Source organism: Lepus europaeus, chromosome 19 (assembly GCF_033115175.1).
Source record: "Lepus europaeus isolate LE1 chromosome 19, mLepTim1.pri, whole genome shotgun sequence".
In the NCBI taxonomy this organism is placed as follows: domain Eukaryota; kingdom Metazoa; phylum Chordata; class Mammalia; order Lagomorpha; family Leporidae; genus Lepus; species Lepus europaeus.
The window spans coordinates 14,652,955-14,674,870 of record NC_084845.1 but is presented as its reverse complement, the minus strand read 5'-3'; the positions used below and the strand labels follow the sequence as shown (position 1 = coordinate 14,674,870).

Here is a 21,916-nt window from a genome sequence, read left to right as displayed (position 1 = left end):
TTTGTTAAATTTGTTCACTACTATAAAAGGATAAAATGCTTATCACCCTTTTTAATTTAAGAATTTCTCTACAGTGTATATGCAAAGTAGACATGAATCTGGACACAGGTAAATTTACACGGCGAACGGTTTATTGATGTTACATTACAATAAAATATATTTGATGAAATTATATATATTCAGTATATTGTGTTTGTTTATGTTTTTTAAAGATTTATTTATTTGAAAGGCAGAGTCCCAGAGAGACAGAGACAGAGAGAGAGAGAGGTCTTTCATCCACTGGTTCACTCCCCAAATGGCCGCAATGGCCAGAGCTGATCTGATCTGAACCCAGGAGCTAGGAGTTTCTTCTTGGTCTCCCACATGGGTGCAAGGGCCATCCTCCACTGCTTTCCCAGGCCATAGCAGAGAGCTGGATCAGAAGAAGAGCAGCCGGGACTCGAACCAGCACCCGCATGGGATGCTGGCACTGTAGGTGGTGGCTTTACCTGCAACACTACAGTGCTGGCCCCATGTTGTGTTTCATTACCAATATATGGTTCCAACATAAAACCATAGTATAACTGTCAATCCCTTTACACAAATCTGTGGTATATACAGTCACAAATGATTTATACACTTTTTTTTTTTTTCCATTTGAGAGAATTACAGAAAGGGAGAGACAGAAAGGTCTTCCATCCTCTGGTTAACTCCCCAAATGGCCATAAAGGCTGAAGCTGGGCAGATCTGAAGCCAGGAGCAAAGAGCTTCTTCCAGGTCTCCCATGTGGGTGCAGGGGCCCAAGCACTTGGGCCATCTTCTACTGCTTTCCTAGGCCATAAGTAGAGAGCCAGGTTGGAAGAAGAGCAGCAGGGACTGAACCGTCACCATATGAGATGCTGGCAGTGCAGGCAGAGGCTTAGCTACAGTGCCACCCCTATGGACTGACTTTCATTGAGTAAATCTCTGGCATACCAAAATGTAAAAGAAAGGTGTTTTGAATTTTTTTTAAGATTTATTCTTTTGAAAGGAAGAGAAAGAGATCTTCATTGGTTCTCTCCTCCCAAATGGCCAAAATGACCAGGAGTGAGCCACACTGAAAGCCAGGAGCCCAGAACTCCAGCTGGGTCTCCCACACAGGTGGCAGAGGTCCTAATATTTGGGCCATCATCAACTGCTTTCCCAGGAGCATTAGCAGGGAAGTAGACTGGAATTGCAGCATTAAGGACTCAAACTGTCACTCAATTATGTGATGCTGGCACCACAGGCAGAAGCTTAACTCACTGCACTACAATGCTGGCCCCTCTCCTGTTACTGAACAGCACAGTCCCACTGGACCGGGACCTACCCTATGGCTTCCTTTAGCCTTTATCACTTTCCTGTGGTCCCATCTCCAAATATAATACTTTTTTTTTTTTTTTTTTGACAGGCAGAGTGGATAGTGAGAGAGAGAGACAAAGAGGAAGGTCTTCCTTTGCCGTTGGTTCACCCTCCAATGGCCGCTGCGGCCAGCGCATCTCGCTGATCCGATGGCAGGAGCCAGGTGCTTCTGGTCTCCCATGGGGTGCAGGGCCCAAGGACTTGGGCCATCCTACACTGCACTCCCTGGCCATAGCAGAGAGCTGGCCTGGAAGAGGGGCAACCGGGATAGAATCCAGCACCCCAACCGGGACTAGAACCCGGTGTGCCGGTGCCGCAAGGCGGAGGATTAGCCTGTTAAGCTACGGCGCCGGCCTCAAATACAATACTTTCTTAATACCTCCCAACAGGGGTTAAGTTTCAGGATTACTTTTGGTAGGGAAACTCAAATCATAATACAATTCCTCAACCAATGGAATTTAATGGGCATTTCCAGAACACTACCAAACAGCAGAATACATTCTGTTCAAGCTTATATACAACATTTAATAAAGAAGACTATCCTTGATCATAAAATATGGCTTAAATTCAAAAGAATTGAAATTATATAACTTATCTTGTATCATAATGGAATTAAAGTAGAAATCAAAAAAGCAAAAAGAACATATGTAAACAGAGAATGTAGACAGAGAATGTCTTGCGGGAAATTAAAGAATACATGCGCTGAACTTCAGGAGGAAGAGTTATTGCTCAATTGGGCCCCTGCCATCCATGTTAGAGATGTGGAATGTGTTGCTGGCTTCCAGCTCTGGCTCAGCTCAGTCCAGGCCAGGCCATTGTGGGCTTCTGGAGAGTGAACCATTGGACGGAAACCCTCTTTTGGTCTCTCTGAAATTTGAAAAACAAAGCAAAACAAAGTCTCATATTTGTAGTACTGTATTTCTTAAACTAGTTTTAAGGGCACACATTTTTTTTCCTGTTCAGGATAATCTCCCTTCCGCCATGTAAGAAAACATTCACACATTTTGCGTACCATAATGGATGAACGGGTAAGGATTTCACCCTGAGTGCCTTGGTTAGTTCTCAAATGATTCCTTTGTTGCATCCACTCAACAGCTAAAACAGTGACAGTCACACATGAATTTTATTGAAAATGAGAGGCAAGGCGACCGATCGGGACCGACACTCCTTACCAGAGTGCGGCCCCCAACAGCGGGTTACACAGCTTTTTATAGGACTCTGTCCACTAGGGCTCACAGTTTCGAACTGGACCCCTCGTATGCAGTGAACATTTCAAAACAAAACAAAAAAACAGAATAGGTTGAAGATAACAACCAACCAACAGATCCAAGATATGGTCGTAAGATAGCAGTGAAACACACATTTCTGTCAACCTAGTTCCTGGGAATTTGGGCCCACATAGTTTCACAAGATACACCCTTAGCCGTCAGCGAGCAAAGCTAATATGTACAGAAGCAAGAATTCTGCAATTAGCTTTTAGCCACACTCACTCCATTTTGATTTTGACTCTACAACTTAAGTAAAAAAATCTGTCTCTTGAGAATGATTTTATGTATATAATATATATCGCTCAATAAGCTCACAAAAACAACCTAACAAAATCTCTAGGATACAACCGCCTAGACCCCTGTTTCTCAATGGGGCAGTGTCCGGAAATGATTTTGGTTGTCATACGTAGTAGGAGTTGTAGAGGTTGCAGCTTCCTTGCCTTCTTCAGCCTTCCCCGGCCGGGATTCCAGTTCGCTCCTGGGTAGGGTTGGGGGCAACCCAGGCTTCCAGCTCCATCCTCCGCCAGCTGTGGCCCGGGTTCTGGTAACCTCAAATGCCCTCGTTTCCCGTTACTTCTCGGGCCTGGGTGGTCCCAGAGGACCGTCGCCCAGCTCTTCCTCGTCAGGGAGAGCTACCAGCTTCAATCCTCCAAGAACAGGAAACGATTGTGCGCCCTGGAACTCAAGGATCGCGGGACTTCGCTCAGGCTCCGGGGCCGTGGGCTACACGTGAACGTGTGGGTACGTTCGTGGTTGGACTACATTTCCCACAAGCCTCAGGACGTTCGTGGTTGGACTACAATTCCCACAAGCCTCAGGACGTTCGTGGGTGGACTACATTTCCCACAAGTCTCAGGACGTTCGTGGTTGGACTACATTTCCCGCAAGTCTCAGGACGTTCGTGGTTGGACTACATTTCCCGCAAGCCTCAGGACGTTCGTGGTTGGACTACATTTCCCACAAGCCTCGGGATGTTCGTGGTTGGACTACATTTCCCACAAGCCTCAGGGCATCGACAGAACGACCTTCTGTTCCACTTCCGTTGTTGCGGAGGTATTGGGGCTGGCGGTGAGGAGACGCGGATGGACCTTGTGGAGCCGGGAGCCTCAGGCCCATGTACGCATGACCTGCGGGCGCCGATGGTGTTGTGACGACGTCGTGGTGGAGCGTTTGGAGAGAAGGGCTGCGTGTGTGCACCCTGACTGGTGTCTAGTCAGGCTGGTAGGGCTTGGTGTGTGACGCGGATCGCGTGAACGACCGTAACTGAAGGAGGCGAAGTGTGTTGGTTTTTTTTGTTTGTTTGTTTGTTTGTTTGTTTTCAGTGAACCCGTGGGAGTGGTTGTGTTTTGGGTCATTTCTCCTATTCTGTGGTATATAATCTCCATTACACGTATATCTTCGAGTATACGGGAAACTTCCTGTCTCCCGTGTAAGCGTACGTGAAGACTCCAATGCCGGTGTTAACCAGAACGCCCCGCACTGGTGCGTGGTCTGACCCAGTGCCCAGCCCACTGCTTCACACGGAGCGTGGCTGGAGGGCGTGCCCATCCTGAATTCAAATGTAGGTCTCCTGGTTTCGTGGAAAGTGGCTCCCTGGATTTTCTTTGATCTGTCCTCAGATGCTATAGCTGCTTGGAGAGAGCTAATCTTCCGCCTGCGGCGCTGGCACCCCGGGTTCTAGTTCCGGTTGGGGCCCCGGATTCTGTCCCGGTTGCCCCTCTTCCAGTCCAGCTCTCTGCTGTGGCACAGGAGGGCAGTGGAGGATGGCCCAAGTGCTTGGGCCCTGCATCCCATGGGAGACCAGGAGAAGCACCTGGCTCCTGGCTTCGGATCGGCACAGGGCGCCGGCCGCAGCGGCCATTTGAGGGGCGAACTAACGGAAGGAAGACCTCTCTGTCTCTCTAACTCTGCCTGTCAAAAAAAAAAAAAAAAAGGAGATCATGAATTTCAGCCCTGGAATGAGCATTCCAAGCAGAAAATCACACATGCACAACTGTAGGAGATTTTCCTGGCAGACGCCTCTTTGGAACCCATTTACACATTTCAAAAAAAAAAAAAAACCAGTTTCCTGAGCTGTGGCCCCTCGAAATTGCTATGAACTGAAAGCATTCATAATACTTTTTCCCTGATGTGGGGAAGAGTCGGCAGTGTTGTCTTTTCCCTCCCCCATCTGGTGTTTCGACTTTGAGATGGGGCTTGTGTGGTGGTGGCTGGTCGTCTTAGCTAGCCGGTTTGGGATCTTACTGGTCCCTTCTCCTTGGTCTTGTAGCTCTGCAAGAGAAGGCTACTGAAGTGGAGGGGAGAATTGCCGCTTGATGGCCAATTCAGGGTCAGTTTGTGTTTATTTTTGTTCTGTTAAATACCGTGTTGTCTTATAGAATATGGGCTATTTCCTTTCCTTCTCCTAAATGTCTCTCCTAAATTGTAACAAATCCATTTACCTGGTTCCTGGGCTTTCCCTTCCCAATAAATATTAGGACCATAAACATAGGTCCTCTTCTCCAGTGCTTTCCAAATGTCCTTTTCCTTTTCAATCAATATTTACACACCTGGTGGGTAAATCATGCAGTTCCCTCATGTGTTCCTTCCTTCCCAAAGATTCTGGTGATATAGAAATACTACTTCTGCGGGATATACTAAAAATTTTAGAATGTGAGTTGTTAGTGAAGAGACCAGTGGTTAGGTAGACTAACACATCAGATACCTTTGATCTTAGTCACAGACTTTTCAAACAAAATAAGGACTGGTTTGGTTGATTTCAACCAACAAGTGACAAAGATGGCTTTGGAGATTCTTTTTATAAATAGTTTACATTTCTTTGTTTCATCCTCCCCTCCCTCTCTCCCTTGTTTCTTTCTTAAAGATTTATATATTGAGGGGCCAGCACTGTGGTGTAGTGGGTAAAGCCGCTGCCTGCATAGCCAGCATCCCATATGGGCACTGGTTCCCAAATGGGCCGCTCCACTTCCAATCCAGCTCTCTGTTATGGCCTGGGAAGGCAGTGCAGGATGGCCCTAGTCCTTGGGCCCTGCACCTGCATGGGAAACTTGGAGGAAGCTCCTGGTTCCTGGCCTCCAATCGGCGCAGCTCTTGCCATTGCAGCCATCTGGGGGAGTGAACCAGCAGATAGAAGACTCCCCCCCCCCCCCCCCGCTGCCTCTGCCTCTCTGTAACTCAGACTTTTAAGTAAACAAATAAAATCTTTAAAAAAAAGATTTATTTATTGAAATGCAGAATGACAGAGGGAGAGACACAGAGAGTTATCTTCCATCTGCTGGTTTACTCCCCAAATGCCCACAACAGCCAGGACTAGACTAGGCTGAAGCCAGCAGCTAGGAACTCCATCTGGGTCCATCTGGCAGCTCCCAGGCACATTAGTAGGAGCTGGATCACAAGCATGGAGTAGCTGGGACTTGAGTCAGGCACTCGGATGTGGGCTGCAGAAGTCCCAAGCAGTGGCTTAATCCACTATATCACAATGCCTGCTCCAACTTTGGAGGTTTTTTTTTTTTGTTTGTTTGTTTGTTTTTAAAGATTTATTTATTTACTTTGAAAGAGTTACACAGCGAGAAAAGAAGAGGCAGAGAGAGAAAGAAAGAGGTCCTCCATCCTCCGCTGGTGCACTCCCCAGTTGGCCACAACGGCTGGAGCTGCACCAATCTGAAGCCAGGAGCTTCTTCCCGGTCTCCCATGCAGGTGCAGGGGTTCAAAGACTTGGGTCATCTTGTACTGCTTTCTCAGGCCACAGCAGAGAGCTGGATGGGAAGTGGAGCAGCCGGTCTCAAATCAACACTCATATGGGATGCTGGCGCTGCAGGCAGTGGCTTTGCCCGCTATGCCACAGCGCCTCGGAGGTTTTTTTTTTAAGTTAACATGTTGTAATTGTATATATTTATGGAGTACAGTGTGATATTTTGATATATGTATGCAGTGTGTATGATCACAGGATAGTTAACATATATAGGGCTGGCAACGTGGCTCACTTGGTTAATCCTCCACCTGTGGTGCCGGCATCCCATATGGGTGCCGGGTTCTAGTCCTGGTTGCTCCTCTTCCAGTCCAGCTCTCTGATGAGGCCTGGGAGGTCAGTGGAGGATAGCCCAAGTGCTTGGGCCCTGCACCCGCATGGGAGACCAGGAGGAAGCACCTGGCTCCTGGCTTCAGATCAGCGCAGTGCTGGCCGTGGTGGCCATTTGGGGAGTGAACCAACGGAAGGAAGATCTTTCTCTCTGTCTCTCTCACTGTCTATAACCCTACCTGTCAAATAAAAAAATTATTTTAAAAAAACCATATACACAACCTCAAACATTTATCCTTTCTTTGTGTTGGGAACATTCAGAATTCTCTCTTCTAGCTATTTTGAAATAAGCAAGAAATTATTGTTAACGATAGTGGCCTGTGTTCTAGAACACTACAACTTAATCTTCCTGGCTTACCTGTAGTTTTCACCTGTTAAGCAATCCTTCTTCATTGTTCCTCCCCTCCCCCAATCCCAGCACCTGGGAACCACTATTCTGCTCTTTTCTTCCATTACGTCAGCTTTTTAACTTGCACATGTGAGGACATGTGATATTTGTCTTCATGGGCCTGGCACATTTCACTTAACATAATGTCTTCCAATTCCATCTGTTTTGTCACAGACAGGTGTTCATTCATTTTTACAGTTTAGTAATATGCCTTTGTGTTTATTTGCCACGTGTTCTTTGTCCATTCATCTGTTGCTAGACATCCAGGCTGATTCCATACCTTGGCTATGGTGACTTGTGCTGCAGTAAACGTGGGTATGCAGATACTTTTCAGCATACTGATTACCTGTAGAGATATACTCAGTAGGGGCATTGCTAGATTACAGGGTAGTTCTATTTTTATTTTTTTTGAGACCCTCCAAACTGTTTTCCATAATGGCTGTACTATTTTATATTATCACCAACAGTGTATGAGTTCTTCTTTCTCCACATCCTCACAATTTGTTATGTTTTATCTTTCTGATGTTAACCATTCTAATGGGGAGAGGTATTATCTCACTGGTTTTGACTTGTGTTTCCCTGGCTTTGGAAAAACTAGGAGTGGGAATATGAAAGGAGCTTTGTGCAGAGGGGTGTATGTCAGAAAGGGCAAGAAGTTTTTCCAGAGTATCCATGAAGAGATTTGCATGGGACAAATTTTATTTGATGTTTGGTGGTGTGACCTTATTTCATATCAAGTGTTGGCATAGATTGTGAGAGGCAGACGGGTACAGTGGAATTTGAGTTTTAAGCAACACAGTCTATTGCAAATATAATGTGAGCAAATTATGGAATTTTAAAGTTTCTGTTAAACACATTTTAATAAGCAAAATAAATAGCCAAAATTAATTATGGGAATATACTTTATTTAAACCAATACAGCCAAAATATTGTTTCAATTTGCTTATTACAAATTTACAATTTGTAATTTTTATTTTTAAATGTTTATTTGTAATTTGTAATGTTTATTACAAATGTTTATTGTAATGTTTATTACAAATTATTACAATTTGTTTATTACAAATTGAAATATCCATAAATCCAATGTACTAAGCATTTTAAAGAAATTTTAAAAGAATATATCTAAAATGATATATTAATTATTGGATAAAGGAATGAAATCATATTATAGTAAATGTATACTCTGCCAAATACATTTCTGCCTACTTCACACACATTTTCTTAGGTATTCTGAAAATGCCACCTACCACCTACTTAATTAAGGTATGAGAATAGATAATGTGCCATATTGCATTGATGAAGTATAGCACAAGTATGTTAATGTTAGTAGGAGTGAATTATTTTAGTCACAGATTTCCTTGACATTTCCACTCATTTTGAAGACTTTTTTGCTCAATTTTTCTAAAAAGAAGAAACCATGATCAACTTTGTTTAAACAAACTTTTAAATGGGAATAGCTTTCTTATATGTTACAGGATGGAATTAATGAAGACTTTTTGCAAAACATTCAGTAGTTTATGGAACTTACAAAGTAAAAAGTTAATAATTGTCTACAGTCCCACTATCTATAAATAATCACCCTTAGTAATTTAAGATACATTCTTCTGTACTTTTTTTTCTGTGTATGTTTTTGTTTCTGCCAATACAAACCATACAATTTTTTTTTTTGACAGGCAGAGTGGACAGTGAGAGAGAGACAGAGAGAAAGGTCTTCCTTTTGCCGTTGGTTCACCCTCCAATGGCCATCGCGGTAGGCGCGCTGTGGCCGGCGCACTGCACCGATCCGATGGCAGGAGCCAGGTGCTTCTCCTGGTCTTCCATGGGGTGCAGGTCCCAAGCACTTGGGCCATCCTCCACTGCACTCCCTGGCCATAGCAGAGAGCTGGCCTGGAAGAGGGGCAACCGGGACAGGATCGGTGCCCCGACCGGGACTAGAACCCGGTGTGCTGGCGCCGCAAGGCGGAGGATTAGCCTAGGGAGCCGCGGCGCCGGCCAGAAACCATACAAATTTGTCACCTAAAATAAAATCACATTTCAAGTTGTAGGTATGAGAAGAAAATGCCATTGATCTACATCTGTTTTTAACAAATATTCAAACTTTCGGAATAGTATATACCAAATAAAACATTATCAGGGGGACATTAATTAAGACTGCTCTCCAGAGGTTGAGAGGTTGTGCTTTCTTTCACAAGACACAGGAATGATCTATGAAATCCAGGTATCATACAAAATGCCATTATACAAATTATACTTGAAAGCACAGGTTTAAAAAACAGAAGTAGAATAAAATGATAATGCTGCAAAATATGCACACAAGTCTCTATGCTGGGTAGCAAAACAAGATTGAGTCTTATTATTAAGCTGAAGTTGTCACCTGGTTCGGTCACATTCTCTGAGCTAGTTTTATGATATGCAGCTTTGTGTAGAAGGCAAGAAGACATGCCCTCCTTTCCTGTCTGAGAATCTGACAAACACTGTCAGTGGGGAAGAACTGCAGTGTCAGGACTGGCCTCTGAAATGGTTAGGTTACATTATAAGGAATTTCAAATTTCACCATAAGAAATAGAGAATTGGGGTTGGCGCTGTGGCGTAGCAGGTAAAGCTGCTACCTGTAGTGCCGGCATCCCATATGGCCGCCAGTTAGAGTCCTGGCTGCTCCACTTCCAATTCAGCTCTACTGTTACGGAAAGCAGTAGAAGATGGCCCAAGTCCTTGGGCCCCTGCACCTGCATGGGAGACCCGGAAGAAGCTCCTGGCTTCTGGCTTCGGATCAACACAGCTCTGATAGTTGCAACCAATTGGGGAGTGAACCAGCAGATGGAAGACCTCTCTCTCTGCCTCTTTTTCTCTCACTGTGTAACTCTGACTTTCAAATGAATAAAATAAATCTTTAAAAAAAATAGAAAAATTTAAAAACTAATGGAGGGGCCGGTGCCACGGCTCAATAGGCTAATCCTCCACCTTGCGGCGCCGGCACACCGGGTTCTAGTCCCAGTTGGGGCGCCAGATTCTGTCCCGGTTGCCCCTCTTCCAGGCCAGCTCTCTGCTGTGGCCAGGGAGTGCAGTGGAGGATGACCCAAGTGCTTGGGCCCTGTACCCCATGGGAGACCAGGATAACCACCTGGCTCCTGCCAACGGATCAGCGCGGTAAGCCGGCCACAGCGCACCGGCCACGGCGGCCATTGGAGGGTGAACCAACGGCAAAAGGAAGACTCTTCTCTCTCTCTCACTGTCCACTCTGCCTGTAAAAAACAAAACAAAACAAAACAAAAAAAACTAATGGAGGGGCTGATGCTGTGGTACTTCGGGTTAAAGCCCTAGTCTGCAGCATTGACATCCCATATGGGCACTGGTTTGAGTCCTGGCTGCTCCTCTTCCAATCCAGCTGTCTGCTATGGCCTGGGAAAGCAGTAGAAGATGGCCCAACTTCTTGGGCTTCTGCATCCATGTGGAAGACCTAGAAAAAGCTCCTGGCTCCTGGCTTCAGATCAGCTCAGCTCTGGCCATTGCAGTCATTTGGGGAGTGAACCAGTGGAATGGAAGACCTCTCTGGCTCTAATTCTCTGTAACTCCTCTGTCTTTCAAATAAAATAATTCTTTAAAAAAAGAAATAATGGAACAAGGGACATATATTCTGTGTAGTAGGCAAATTTTTAAAAGATTTATTTATTTATTTGCAAGGCAGAGCTACAGAGAAAGGAAGGGACAAACAGAAAAATATACCACCTGCTGATCTGCTAGTTTCACTCCCCAAATAGCTGCAACAGCCAGGTTTGGACCAGCCTGAAACCAGAAGTCGGGAGCTCCACCCTGACCTCCCATATGGTTGGCAGGGCCCAAGTACTTTGACCATCTTCCACTTCCTTCCAAGGTGAATTAGCAGGGAGCCAGATTGGAAGCAGAGTAGTCAGGACTCGAACCAACACTGCAGTATGGGATATGGGATATGAGATATAAGCAGCAGCTTAACCTCCTATGCCACAGTGCAGGCCCCTCTTTGAAAATTCTTAATTCTTCTTTCTCCCTTCTAGTAGTCTTTTTTTTTTTTAAATTTCTAGTAGTCCTTTTACATGTATGTTGGTGTGGGGCTGGTGCTGTGGCATGGTGGGTAAAGCTGCCCTCTGCAGTGCTGGCATCACATATGGGCGCCAGTTTGAATCCCAGCTGCTCCACTTCCAATCCAGCTCTCTTCCAAGCCAGCTCTCTGCTGTGGCCTGGGAAAGCAGAAGAAGATGGCCCAAGTCCTTAGGCTCCTGCACCAATATGGGAGGTCAGGATGGAGCTCCTGGCTTCTGGCTCTTGGCTTTGGATTGGCCCATTGCAGTCATTTGGGGAGTGAACCAGCAGATGGAAGACCTCTCTCTCTGCCTCTGCCTCTCTGTAACTGCTTTCCAAATAAATAAATAAATCTTAAACAAAACAAAACAAAACATGTATGTTGATGTACTTGATGGTGTTTTGCATTTTTTAGGCTCTGTTTTTTTATTTCTCTTCATTGTTTTTCCTGTTCTTTAGTTTCTCAATCTATCAAGTTTTCTAATTCTTCTGCCAGTTCATATCTATTGGGTCCCTATGGTGAAGTTCTCATTTCAATTTTGGTACTTTTCAATTTTGGTACTTTTCAACTCTAGCTGTTTATTTTCAGTTACCTTTATTGATATTATTTGATGTGCTATTATGATCTGGACTTTATTTACTTCTTTAACCATGGTTTCCTTTTGAAATCTTTGTCTACACTGGTTGTTTTCACAGGCAGTTTATATTTCTTCCTTTTCCGGTATCTTTGCTTTTCACTTAGTTTTTGTGTGTGTAAAAAATGAACACACTTTAGACAGTTATTGGAATTCTGGTACTTTCATCACCACCCTCTTTGTCTTGAAGCCAGTTATTATCTGTGTACTTGTGTAGTGACTGGCTAGATTATTGTAGTAAAGTCTACCTGTGCCACAGTATAAAACCTCTCGTTACTCCTTACAGGGTAAATAGCCTCCTTGGCTACAGTCACCCTCAAATAACAGTGCTTTTGCCTTTGTCTCTTTTCCCTGACCACACTTAGCTGTTTTGTATCCCTGATGTGACTGATGGCAGTATTGTTTTCAACAATCTTGGGGTATATACTGTTTCACCAACTAATGCAATCAAATTGGTGCTTCGCTGAAGGGACACTTCTGTGATCAGCCTTTGCTGATCTGTCTGGTGTCTCTCCATTTCTCTCTGGCAGAGCAGCCAGATGGCATAGCATGCATCTACAATTAATCTTCAGTCTCCTCTCAGTTTCTTTTCAGCAAAACTTCCACTCTTTTTGCAATTGCCCTTACACTTAAACTTCCACACTGTTGCAAGTGAAGTCAGTTCCTTTGGGGCGGGATACAGAATTCTATGTTCTGTGGCCTGTTTCTGCTGCTGCCAAAATCTTGGAGCCATATTGCTAGGGCTGGGATAATGGCATGCATCTTTCTGAGTGATTCCCCTGTTTTAGAAGCTGAATGCTTTGTAGATTGGGGTACAGAAGCTCCAGGCCTCCTTGGCTTTCCTATGATGACATACAACTCCTGCCCGCCATGAACTGTGGCAAAACAAATTGGAACCCCAGTATTCTCAATTGTGCCATATCTAAAGTAAAGCCCATATTTCTTGTAGGAGGCTAGGATAAGAGCTGGACCTTCTCCTCCCCCCCATCTCATGCTTGCACAACAGGTGGCTGGGGCAGGATGAGGAATGATGTCCCACCCCCTCCTAGGAAGAGTCTAAGGGTTCAGGAGTGGTGAGGAAGCTCTGTGTCCTTGGCTATAGAGTCCTTTTGTTACTAAGATGGAATGGACAGCGATGACACAGGTTTGCTTTACGTAATCCAGACTCACAGTTCTTAAGTTTTTTAGATTTTCTTGGATATATATACCTTCATTAGCCGTATGTTCCTAAGGTCCATTTCCAGAGCCTTTAAGTGGTTGCTTTTGTATTTTCATGATTGTAGCCAGCGTCCCTGGGGAGCATGTCTGTGGAGCTCCTCACACTGTTCCGCCAGAAGTGGAATTTCCTGGCCAGTTCCTACAGTTCTAACCATGGACCATGTCAGTTGCTATTTCTGTCTTCTTCATGAATATTTCTTTTTCCTTAGTCCTCCTAACAAACAACTCTAATAAATAGCCTGTGTGTGCCCCCATACTTCTTTTTAGTGAGAGCTGCAGCCAAAGAGTAGTGCCTCTTTTTGGCCTAGATGTTCTCCAAATTATAGTCAGTACCCCTGTGTGCTCAGTGTTTTTTTTTTTTTTAATATTTATTTATTTGAAAGGCAGAGTTACAGACACAGAGCATCTTCCATCCACCGGTTCACTCAGATGGCCATAACTGCCGCAGCTGAGCAGATCCGAAGCCAGGAGCCAGGAGCTTCCTCCGGGTCCTCCATGTAAGTGCTTTTGTTTTCCATTGCTTTCCCAGGCGATAGCAGAAAGCTGGGTCGGAAGTAGAGCAGCCAGGATTTGAACTGGCGCCCATATGGGATATTGGCCCTGCAGGCAGAGGCTTAGCCCACTGTGCCACCGCGCCAGCCCCCGTGTGCTCAGTCTTTAGTCAAGAACAAATGCAGAGTAGAAATAGAATCCCTAGATTCTCCTTTGTCATATTCTTGGATAAAGAAAAAGAGCAGACAAATTTATTTGATGCCATAAAAGCCAAACTCTGAGCTTCTCCCTGATTTGAGTTTCTGGGTAGACTGGCTTCAACTTGTAGAAAATGATGAGTATAGATGTATAGAATTAGAGAAGACCTTGCGTAACCTAAAGATCCAAGAATAAATGTGGCTGACATATGTTCAACTCTGTAGCCACTAAAAGGCATTTACCAAATAATTTGTCCTTAGAAATAATTCTTATGTATAATGTGGAATGACATATAGCAGTGATGAACTTCAGGCTTTGAGAAATTTTAAAAAGTTTGTTTGAATTCCATTTTCTTCCTTTTTCTTTTTCTTTTAAAGATTTTATTTTTTGAAAGAGAATTACAGAGAGAGGTAGAGACAGAGAGAGGTTTTCTATCCACTAGTTCACTCCCCAGTTGGCTGCAATGACCAGAGCTGTGTCAAAGGTAGGTTTTTCTATCCATTTTGGCACCAAAGACAGCATTCTTAACTGTTAGACTATGCTGGCTATATGGCCGAAGTCGCGGCATAATAGGCTAATCCTCCGCCTAGCGGCGCCGGCACAACGGGTTCTAGTCCCGGTTGGGGCACCGGATTCTGTCCCGGTTGTCCCTCTTCCAAGCCAGCTCTCTGCTGTGGCCCAGGAGTGCAGTGGAGGATGGCCCAAGTGCTTGGGACCTGCACCCCATGGGAGACCAGGAGAAGCACCTGGCTCCTGCCATCGGATCAGCACGGTGCGCCGGCCGCAGCGCGCGGGCCTTGGTGGCCATTGGAGGGTGAACCAACGGCAAAAAAGGAAGACCTTTCTCTTTGTCTCTCTCTCTGACTGTCCACTCTGCCTGTCAAAAATTAAAAAAAAAAGACTATGCTGGCTATAAAACCAAAAAATTGGCATAGGTTTAAATAACGTAACACATTTTTTTTTCTTTCTTTTTTTAAAGATGTACTTATTTATTTGAAAAACAATGTTACAGAGAGAAAGAGAGAGAGAGGTCTTCCTTCCAATAGGTCACTCCTCAGATGGCTGCAATGGCTGCAGCTGCGCCGATCCAAAGCCAGGATACAGGAGCCTCCTTCAGGTCTCCCACACAGGTGCAGGGCCCCAAGGACTTGAGCCCTCCCCCACTGCTTTCCCAGGATCGGAAGTGGAGCAGCCGGAACTTTTAACTGGTGCCCAATGGGATGCCAGCACTGCTGCAGGCGGCGGCTTTACCTACTGTGCCACAGAGCCAGCCCCAAGACATTTCCTGTCCACAATTTCTTGTGCTTTGTAATTCTGTGGTTACTCTAAAATGAACGTTCTTCTAATCCACTCGGTATTTCTCTTCTCTGAAATACTTGGCAATATCATTTTGACTTCATTTTCTAAAACTCACTTTGACTTCATTTATTAACACTTTTAACTGATTCTCAAAAGTATATTTTTAGAATTGGTTATAATTTTTAGTACATTGTTATATTTCTTTGTTCTAAGTAGAGTGTCCCATTTCTGAGCCAGTTGTCATCACCTTATTGGAGGAAGTTAAGATGCTCTAGAGCAGGGGTGGGGAACCTTTTTTTTTGCAAAGGATATTCATAATATATTTTATTTGTGGGCTATATAAAATTATCTACTTAAAAATTAGCCTGCTATAGATTTACTAAATTTCAAGTCCTGCCTATAAGTGCCTTGGCAGGGCCAGACTAAATGAATTTGCAGGCATTAGCCTGTGGGTCAGGTGGATGTGATAAAAAGTCAGCAGGTCTGGATGAGTGCAGGAAATGCCTTCCCCAGAACAAAAAGCCCAGTTGGTCTGGATGGAGGTGAGCTCCTGTGATGTTAGAAAACTCCCTCCAAAGGACTGTGGCGAAAACAAGTCTGGAACTTGTGAAAGCCAATTAAGATCTTCTTCAATGCAATCAATTATTTTCCCGTTCCTATTTAGACTTACAATTTGCCTCTATTGACACTCATAGAAAATACTGTCATTCATATACTCAGTGTTTGGTCAGTGTCCACACTGAGACAGATATTGTGCCAGCTCCATCAGTGTATTTCTGCTACTAGCTCCATCAGTATAATGGTGAATGAGAACTGTACTTATCTTGCTCTCATGGAGTTGACATACTAGTAGTTGAGAAGTAGAACAAACAAGCAAACAGAATGAATACACACACACACACACACACGAATAAAGGGATAACATATGATGGTGGAAGAACTATTTCAGATAATATGGTCAGAAAGGGACCTCTGTAATCTTAATTTGACATTCTGTGATACAGTTCCATATCAATGATTCACCTAATTTTTTGTCACATTTAGAAATCTTCACCTCGCTCAGTAAGTTTCTGAATTTGTTGTGATTTGTATACTTGTGATTTGCTCTCATGCTCTTTGGTAAACTTGAAAGGTAATTCTAATGGGAAAGGCAGGAAGACTATGTCCTTTATATTATGGCATCTAATTAGCCACAAGAAATGGGTGCACCATTTGAAATTTTACCACCTTCTCTTATTTATGTTTCATCTGGATGTATTGATTTGCATCAGTTCAGAATACTTTAGCATACCACAGTCTTTGTTTTTTTGATGTTCAATTACATAAACATGGGGATATAATCACCCCATGGTGAGTTCTGGGCCTTGGACTTGGTGAGTTAATTTTTAAATTAATTCTTGCTTTCTGATACAAGATTTTCCAAGTCTCACCCCATACTCTCCCTACCCCAGACTTGATACCTAATACCATAACACTTGAATTGGTTGCAAATGTTTCTTTCTGGGCTTCTATTTTGTTTGTTTATCTTGCTTTAGTGTACAAACATTTTTTTTCTTTTTTTGATTCTTTATTGCCTTAGCTCCTTCAAGTGATTTCTGTATCCATCTAACATGACTCACTAACAATATAAAACTTATATGCTTTCCAGCACAATGAACCAGGGCTTATCTTATACTTCCCTTTTCCTGATTATGATCCAGACATTTATTCTAGGATCTCTGGTTCATTATCTGGTTTATGATTACAACCTGAACATGGTTATTTTTTGATTCATGAGAATATTTGGAACTTAGACAGACATTGTGCTCAGTGAATTTTATGGATTATGTAATTCATGGAAATTTTGGAAATTTTATCTTTCTAGAAAATTAGTCTTTACTTTTTTATGGCTTTGGGGACTCCTATCACCTTTCTTTAGGACACTTTATTTTGATTCATTTTCTTAAGTTGGAATACATATATATGTGTGTGTATTATTGTTCACTTAGGTTTTTTTAAGATTTATTTTATTTATTTGAAAGAGTTACAGAGCGAGGTAGAGACAGAGAGAGAGGTCTTCCATCTGCTGGTTCACTCCCCAGATGGCTGCAATGGCCGGAGCTACGCCGATCTGAAGCGAAGAGCCAGGAGCTTCCTCCAGGTCTCCCACATGGGTGCAGGAGCCCAAGGACTTGGACCATCTTCCACTGCTTTCCCAGGCCATGGCAGAGAGCTGGATCGAGAGTGGAGCAGCTGGTACTCGAACCAATGCCCATATGGGATGCCGGCACTGCAGGCAGTGGCTTTACCCGCTACACCACGGCATTGGCCCTGTAGTTTAGTGTTTTCATCAAATAATAATGCTTGCATTATTTCACCCTTGTTATGCATTACATAATTCAGACACAGGTAATTGTTCTTGCCATTTATCATGCAATGTTTATCACTTTAAATTTTCTTCAGCCTATATATTACCAACCTCCAGGCAGTGTTGCAAAAAATACTTTGGAACAATCTACCTTAAACTTTTGTCTACCTACTCTACATTCTTTATTTTTTAAAAAAGATTTATTTATTTGAAAGCCTGGGTGACAAAAAGAGAGGAAAAGACAGAATGAGAAAGAGACCTTCAATCTAAAGTTTCACTTCCAAAATGGTCACAAGCCAGGAACCTGGAATTTCATCCTGGTCTCCCACAAGGGTGACAGGGGCTCAAGCACTTGGGCCATCTTCTAGAGTTATCCCAGGCACATTAGCATGGTGGGAGCTGGATTAGAAGTGGAGCAGGGGTTAGTACTGTGGCATAGCAGGTAAAGCCACCGCCTAGAGTGTCAGCATCCCTTATGGGCACCAGTCCAGTCCTGGCTGCTCCACTTCCAATCCAGCTCTCTGCTGTGTCCTAGGAAAGCAGTAGATGGCCCAAGTCCTTGGGCCACAGCAGAGAGCTGGATGAGAAGTGTTGCAGCCTATTCTTGAACTGACGCTCAAATGGGATGCTGGCACTGCATGGACGGCTTTACCAGCTATTCCACAGCTAGAATTTTTTTAAAAGGTTTATTTATGTATTTCTTTTTTTTTTTTTTTTTGACAGGCAGAGTGGACAGTGAGAGAGAGAGACAGAGAGAAAGGTCTTCCTTTGCCGTTGGTTCACCCTCCAATGGCCGCCGCGGTAGGCGCGCTGCGGCCGGCACACCGCGCTGATCCGATGGCAGGAGCCAGGTGCTTCTCCTGGTCTCCCATGGGGTGCAGGGCCCAAGCACTTGGGCCATCCTCCACTGCACTCCCTGTATTTGAAAGAGTTAGAGAGGTAGAGAGACACAGAGATCTTCCATCTGCTGATTCACTACCCAGATGGCCACAATGGCCAGAGTTGGGCCAAGACAAAGCCAAGAGCCAAGAGCTTCATATAGGTCTCCCACATGGGTGGCAGGGGCCCAAGCACTAGGGCTGTCTTCCACTGCTTTTTGCAGGCTGTTAGCAGGGAGCTAGATAGGAAGTGGATCAACCAAGATGCAAATCAGCACCTATATGGGATGCCAGCATCACAGCTGGCAGCTTTACCAGCTATGCTACAACTATTGCCCCATCCTTTTGGAACTGAACATACAACTGAAAAAATGGATATGAAAATAAGGAACCAATATTGGAATAGAGACAGAAAAACAAATGCAGATCAGTTAATATATCCTGAGGTTAGTTAACTTAGACCTGAACAGTGAAAAAGAACTGGCATACAAACAGCCTATGTTTTTTTAAATAAATTAATTAGTTAATTTGAAAGGTGGGGGTTTCAGAGAGGGAGGGAGATACAGAGAAATCTTCCATCTGCTGAATAACTCCTCAAATGGCCGCAACAGGCGAGGCCAGGCCAAGCCAGGCCAGGCCGAAGCCAGGGAGCGAGTAAGTTCTTCTGAGTTCCCGTATGGGTGGCAGGGGCCCAAGCACTTGGGCCGTCTTTGCTGCTCTCCCAAATGTGTTAGCAGGAAGTTGTATCAGAAGTGAAGCAGTGGGGACTCAAGCTGGTCGTCACGAGGGATGCCGGCATAGCAGGCTGCAGCTGAACCTGCTATACCACCATACCAGTCCCCAAACAGCCTGTTTGTGAAAGATGAAACAATCTGGTTAGCTCTAAGTCATTAGAAATGTGTTTTATCTAGAAGCTGAAAAAAGATTAGAATAAAGAAGAAAATAGATTAAATGAGGTCTTACAAACGGTTCCTTGTTGTCCATGGGAAAGTGTTTGGCTTTTACTGTAGGAAAAAAAAAAAACAACCACCACAAAGTTGATATAGACATGATCAAATTTTGATCTACATTAGCACTATCTCTACATGACACTAATGATCAGTTCTACAGCTGTAGATTTTGATTCCTGTTCTCTGAATTGGTTCTTGAACATTGTACTTACCAAAAAGCTCCCAAGGTGCTGATCAACACTGCAATTTTAAATATGCCAACTAAATCTGCTCCCTTTATCACAAAGCTCACAATTTTATAATACACTGATAGCATTCTCTGAGCTTTTATCTCTCTCCAAATTTCATAACACCATTTTAACCATTCATTGACACTGTGAATTATTTTCACTTGTTTCATCTGCTTTCTATAATCATTTTCTTTTTATGGCACATGAAAAGAGAAGTGATTTTTTTCATTTCTTTCAGATTTGGAGTGCAGTTATGAGACAAAGAGTTTATCTATAGGAAAGGATATTCTTGAAAACAATGGTTCTCAGTTAGAAATAATAGAAGGCAGCAAATTTTCTGATCTCAAAAGGTCCATTTCCAGAAATAACTCACAGAGCAAAATCAGGATTGAAATATATAGACCTGAAGTAGGATGTTTCAATCCAATGAAAATCATCTGTGGAAAAGTATCCAAGTACAAAAATCACAGATTTCTTAGATAACCTCAAAGAAGGCATGACAGTGAGAAGTCCTTTGAATATATGGAATGTGAAAAATTCTTCAATTCTGACTCAAATTTGATGAATATCAGAGAATACATACTGGTGAGAGAAAGTATGAATGTAATGAATGTTGGAAAACCTTTGGGATAGATAAGTCACATATAGTACAACTGAATATTCATACTGGTGTCAGGCCTATAAATACATGGAATACGAGAATACATTTACTTTTAATGAAGACCTTCCTGTATACCAGAAATTCCATAGTAATGAGAAGTTTTATAAATGTAAGGAATACAAAAGAACCTTTGGAAGAGTTGCAGAAGTTACTCCACTTCAAAAAATTCATGATGGTGAGAAACCTTGTGAATGCATTCTGTGGGAAATCCTTTAGATTAAATGGAAAACTTACTCAACATCAGAAAATCCATACAGATGACAAACCTTACAGGTGTATGGAATGTGACAAAGTCTTTAGATTTCATTCACAACTTACTGAACACCAGAGAACCCATACCGGTGAGAAACCATACAAATGCTGACATTGTGATAAAGTTTTTAGAATTAGTTCACAGCTCATTGAAGATCAGAGAATTCATACTGGGGAGAAACCTTACGCATGTAAAGAATGTGGAAAGGCTTTTGGAGTCTGTAGAGAACTTGCCGGACATCAGAGAAAATGGTAAAAATGGTAAAAATCCCTATGAATGGCCGGCGCTGCGGCTCAATAGGCTAATCCTCTACCTGCGGCGCCAGCACCTCAGGTTCTAGTCCTGGTCGGGGCATCGGATTCTGTCCCGATTGCCCCTCTTCCAGGCCAACTCTCTGCTGTGGCCTGGGAAGGCAGTGGAGGATGGCCCAAGTCCCTGGGCCTGTACCCACATGGGAGACCAGGAGAAGCACCTGGCTCCTGGCTTCGGATCAGCACGGTGCACCGGCCGCAGCAGCCATTGGGGGGTGAACCAACGGCAAAGGAAGACCTTTCTCTCTCTCTCTCTCTCTCTCACTGTCCACTCTGCCTGGCAAAAAAAAAAATCCCTATGAATGCAAGGTATGTGGAAAGGTCTTTAGAAACAGTTCATCCCTGACTAGACATCAGAGAATCCGTACTGGTGAGAAACCCTATAAGTGTAAAGAATGCAAGAAAGCTTTTGGAGTAACTAGTGCACTTACTCGACATCAGAGAATCCACAGTGGTCAGAAACTTTACCAATGTAAGGAATGTGGGAAATTCTTGAGACTTATTTGGGCACTTATTCAACATCAGAGAATTCATACTGCAGAGAAACCATATGAATGCAAGACATGCGGGAAGGCTTTTCAACATAGTTCATCCTTTACAAAACCTCAGAAAATTCATACTGGTGAAAAATCCTATAGATGTCAGGAATGTGGGAATGCCATTAGTGTGGATAAGCACCTCACTTAATACCACAGTGAGTATCTCACTTCCCCTGGTGAGAAGTCTTTGAATGTAATGACTATATGGAGGCCTCCCAGTTTTTACTGGGAAAACCTGTGATTCTGTAAGTCTCCTTTTTAAAAGATGTTTCTAGGGCCATCACTGTGGCACAGCAGGTTAAAGCCCTGGCCTGAGGTGCCGACATCCCATATGGGCACCAGTTCTAGTCCTGGATGCTCCTCTTCTGATCCAGCTCTCTCCTGTGGCCTGGGAAAGCAGTGGAAGATGGCCTAAGCCTTGGGACCTGCACCCACATGGAAGACTCAGAAGAAGCTCCTGGCTCCTGGCTTCAGATTGGCGCAGCTCCGGCTGTTGCGGCCATCTGGGGAGCGAACCAGCGGATGGAAGACCTACCTCTCTCTCTACCTCTCTCTGCAACTCTTTCAAATAAATCTTTAAAAAAATTTTTTAAAAAGATGTTTCAGCTGGCGCCGTGGCTCAACAGGCTAATCTTCTGCCTTGAGGCGCCGGCACACCGGGTTCTAGTCCCAGTCAGGGCGCCAGATTCTGTCCCGGTTGTCCCTCTTCCAGGCCAGCTCTCTGCTGTGGCCAGGGAGTGCAGTGGAGGATGGCCC

General features: G+C 43.9%; 1 protein-coding gene across 1 annotated transcript; it reads left to right on the top strand.

Annotated features, from left to right (window-relative positions):
* Positions 1-2,375: 2,375 nt before the first annotated feature.
* Positions 2,376-21,347, top strand: ZNF529 (zinc finger protein 529). The gene is given in 8 exon segments (XM_062175991.1): positions 2,376-2,387; positions 3,225-3,695; positions 13,068-13,164; positions 19,617-19,946; positions 19,949-20,074; positions 20,077-20,251; positions 20,253-20,558; positions 20,894-21,347. Coding segments are annotated over 8 exon segments (1,932 nt in total). The 3' UTR covers positions 21,309-21,347.
* The last annotated feature ends 569 nt before the right edge of the window (positions 21,348-21,916 follow it).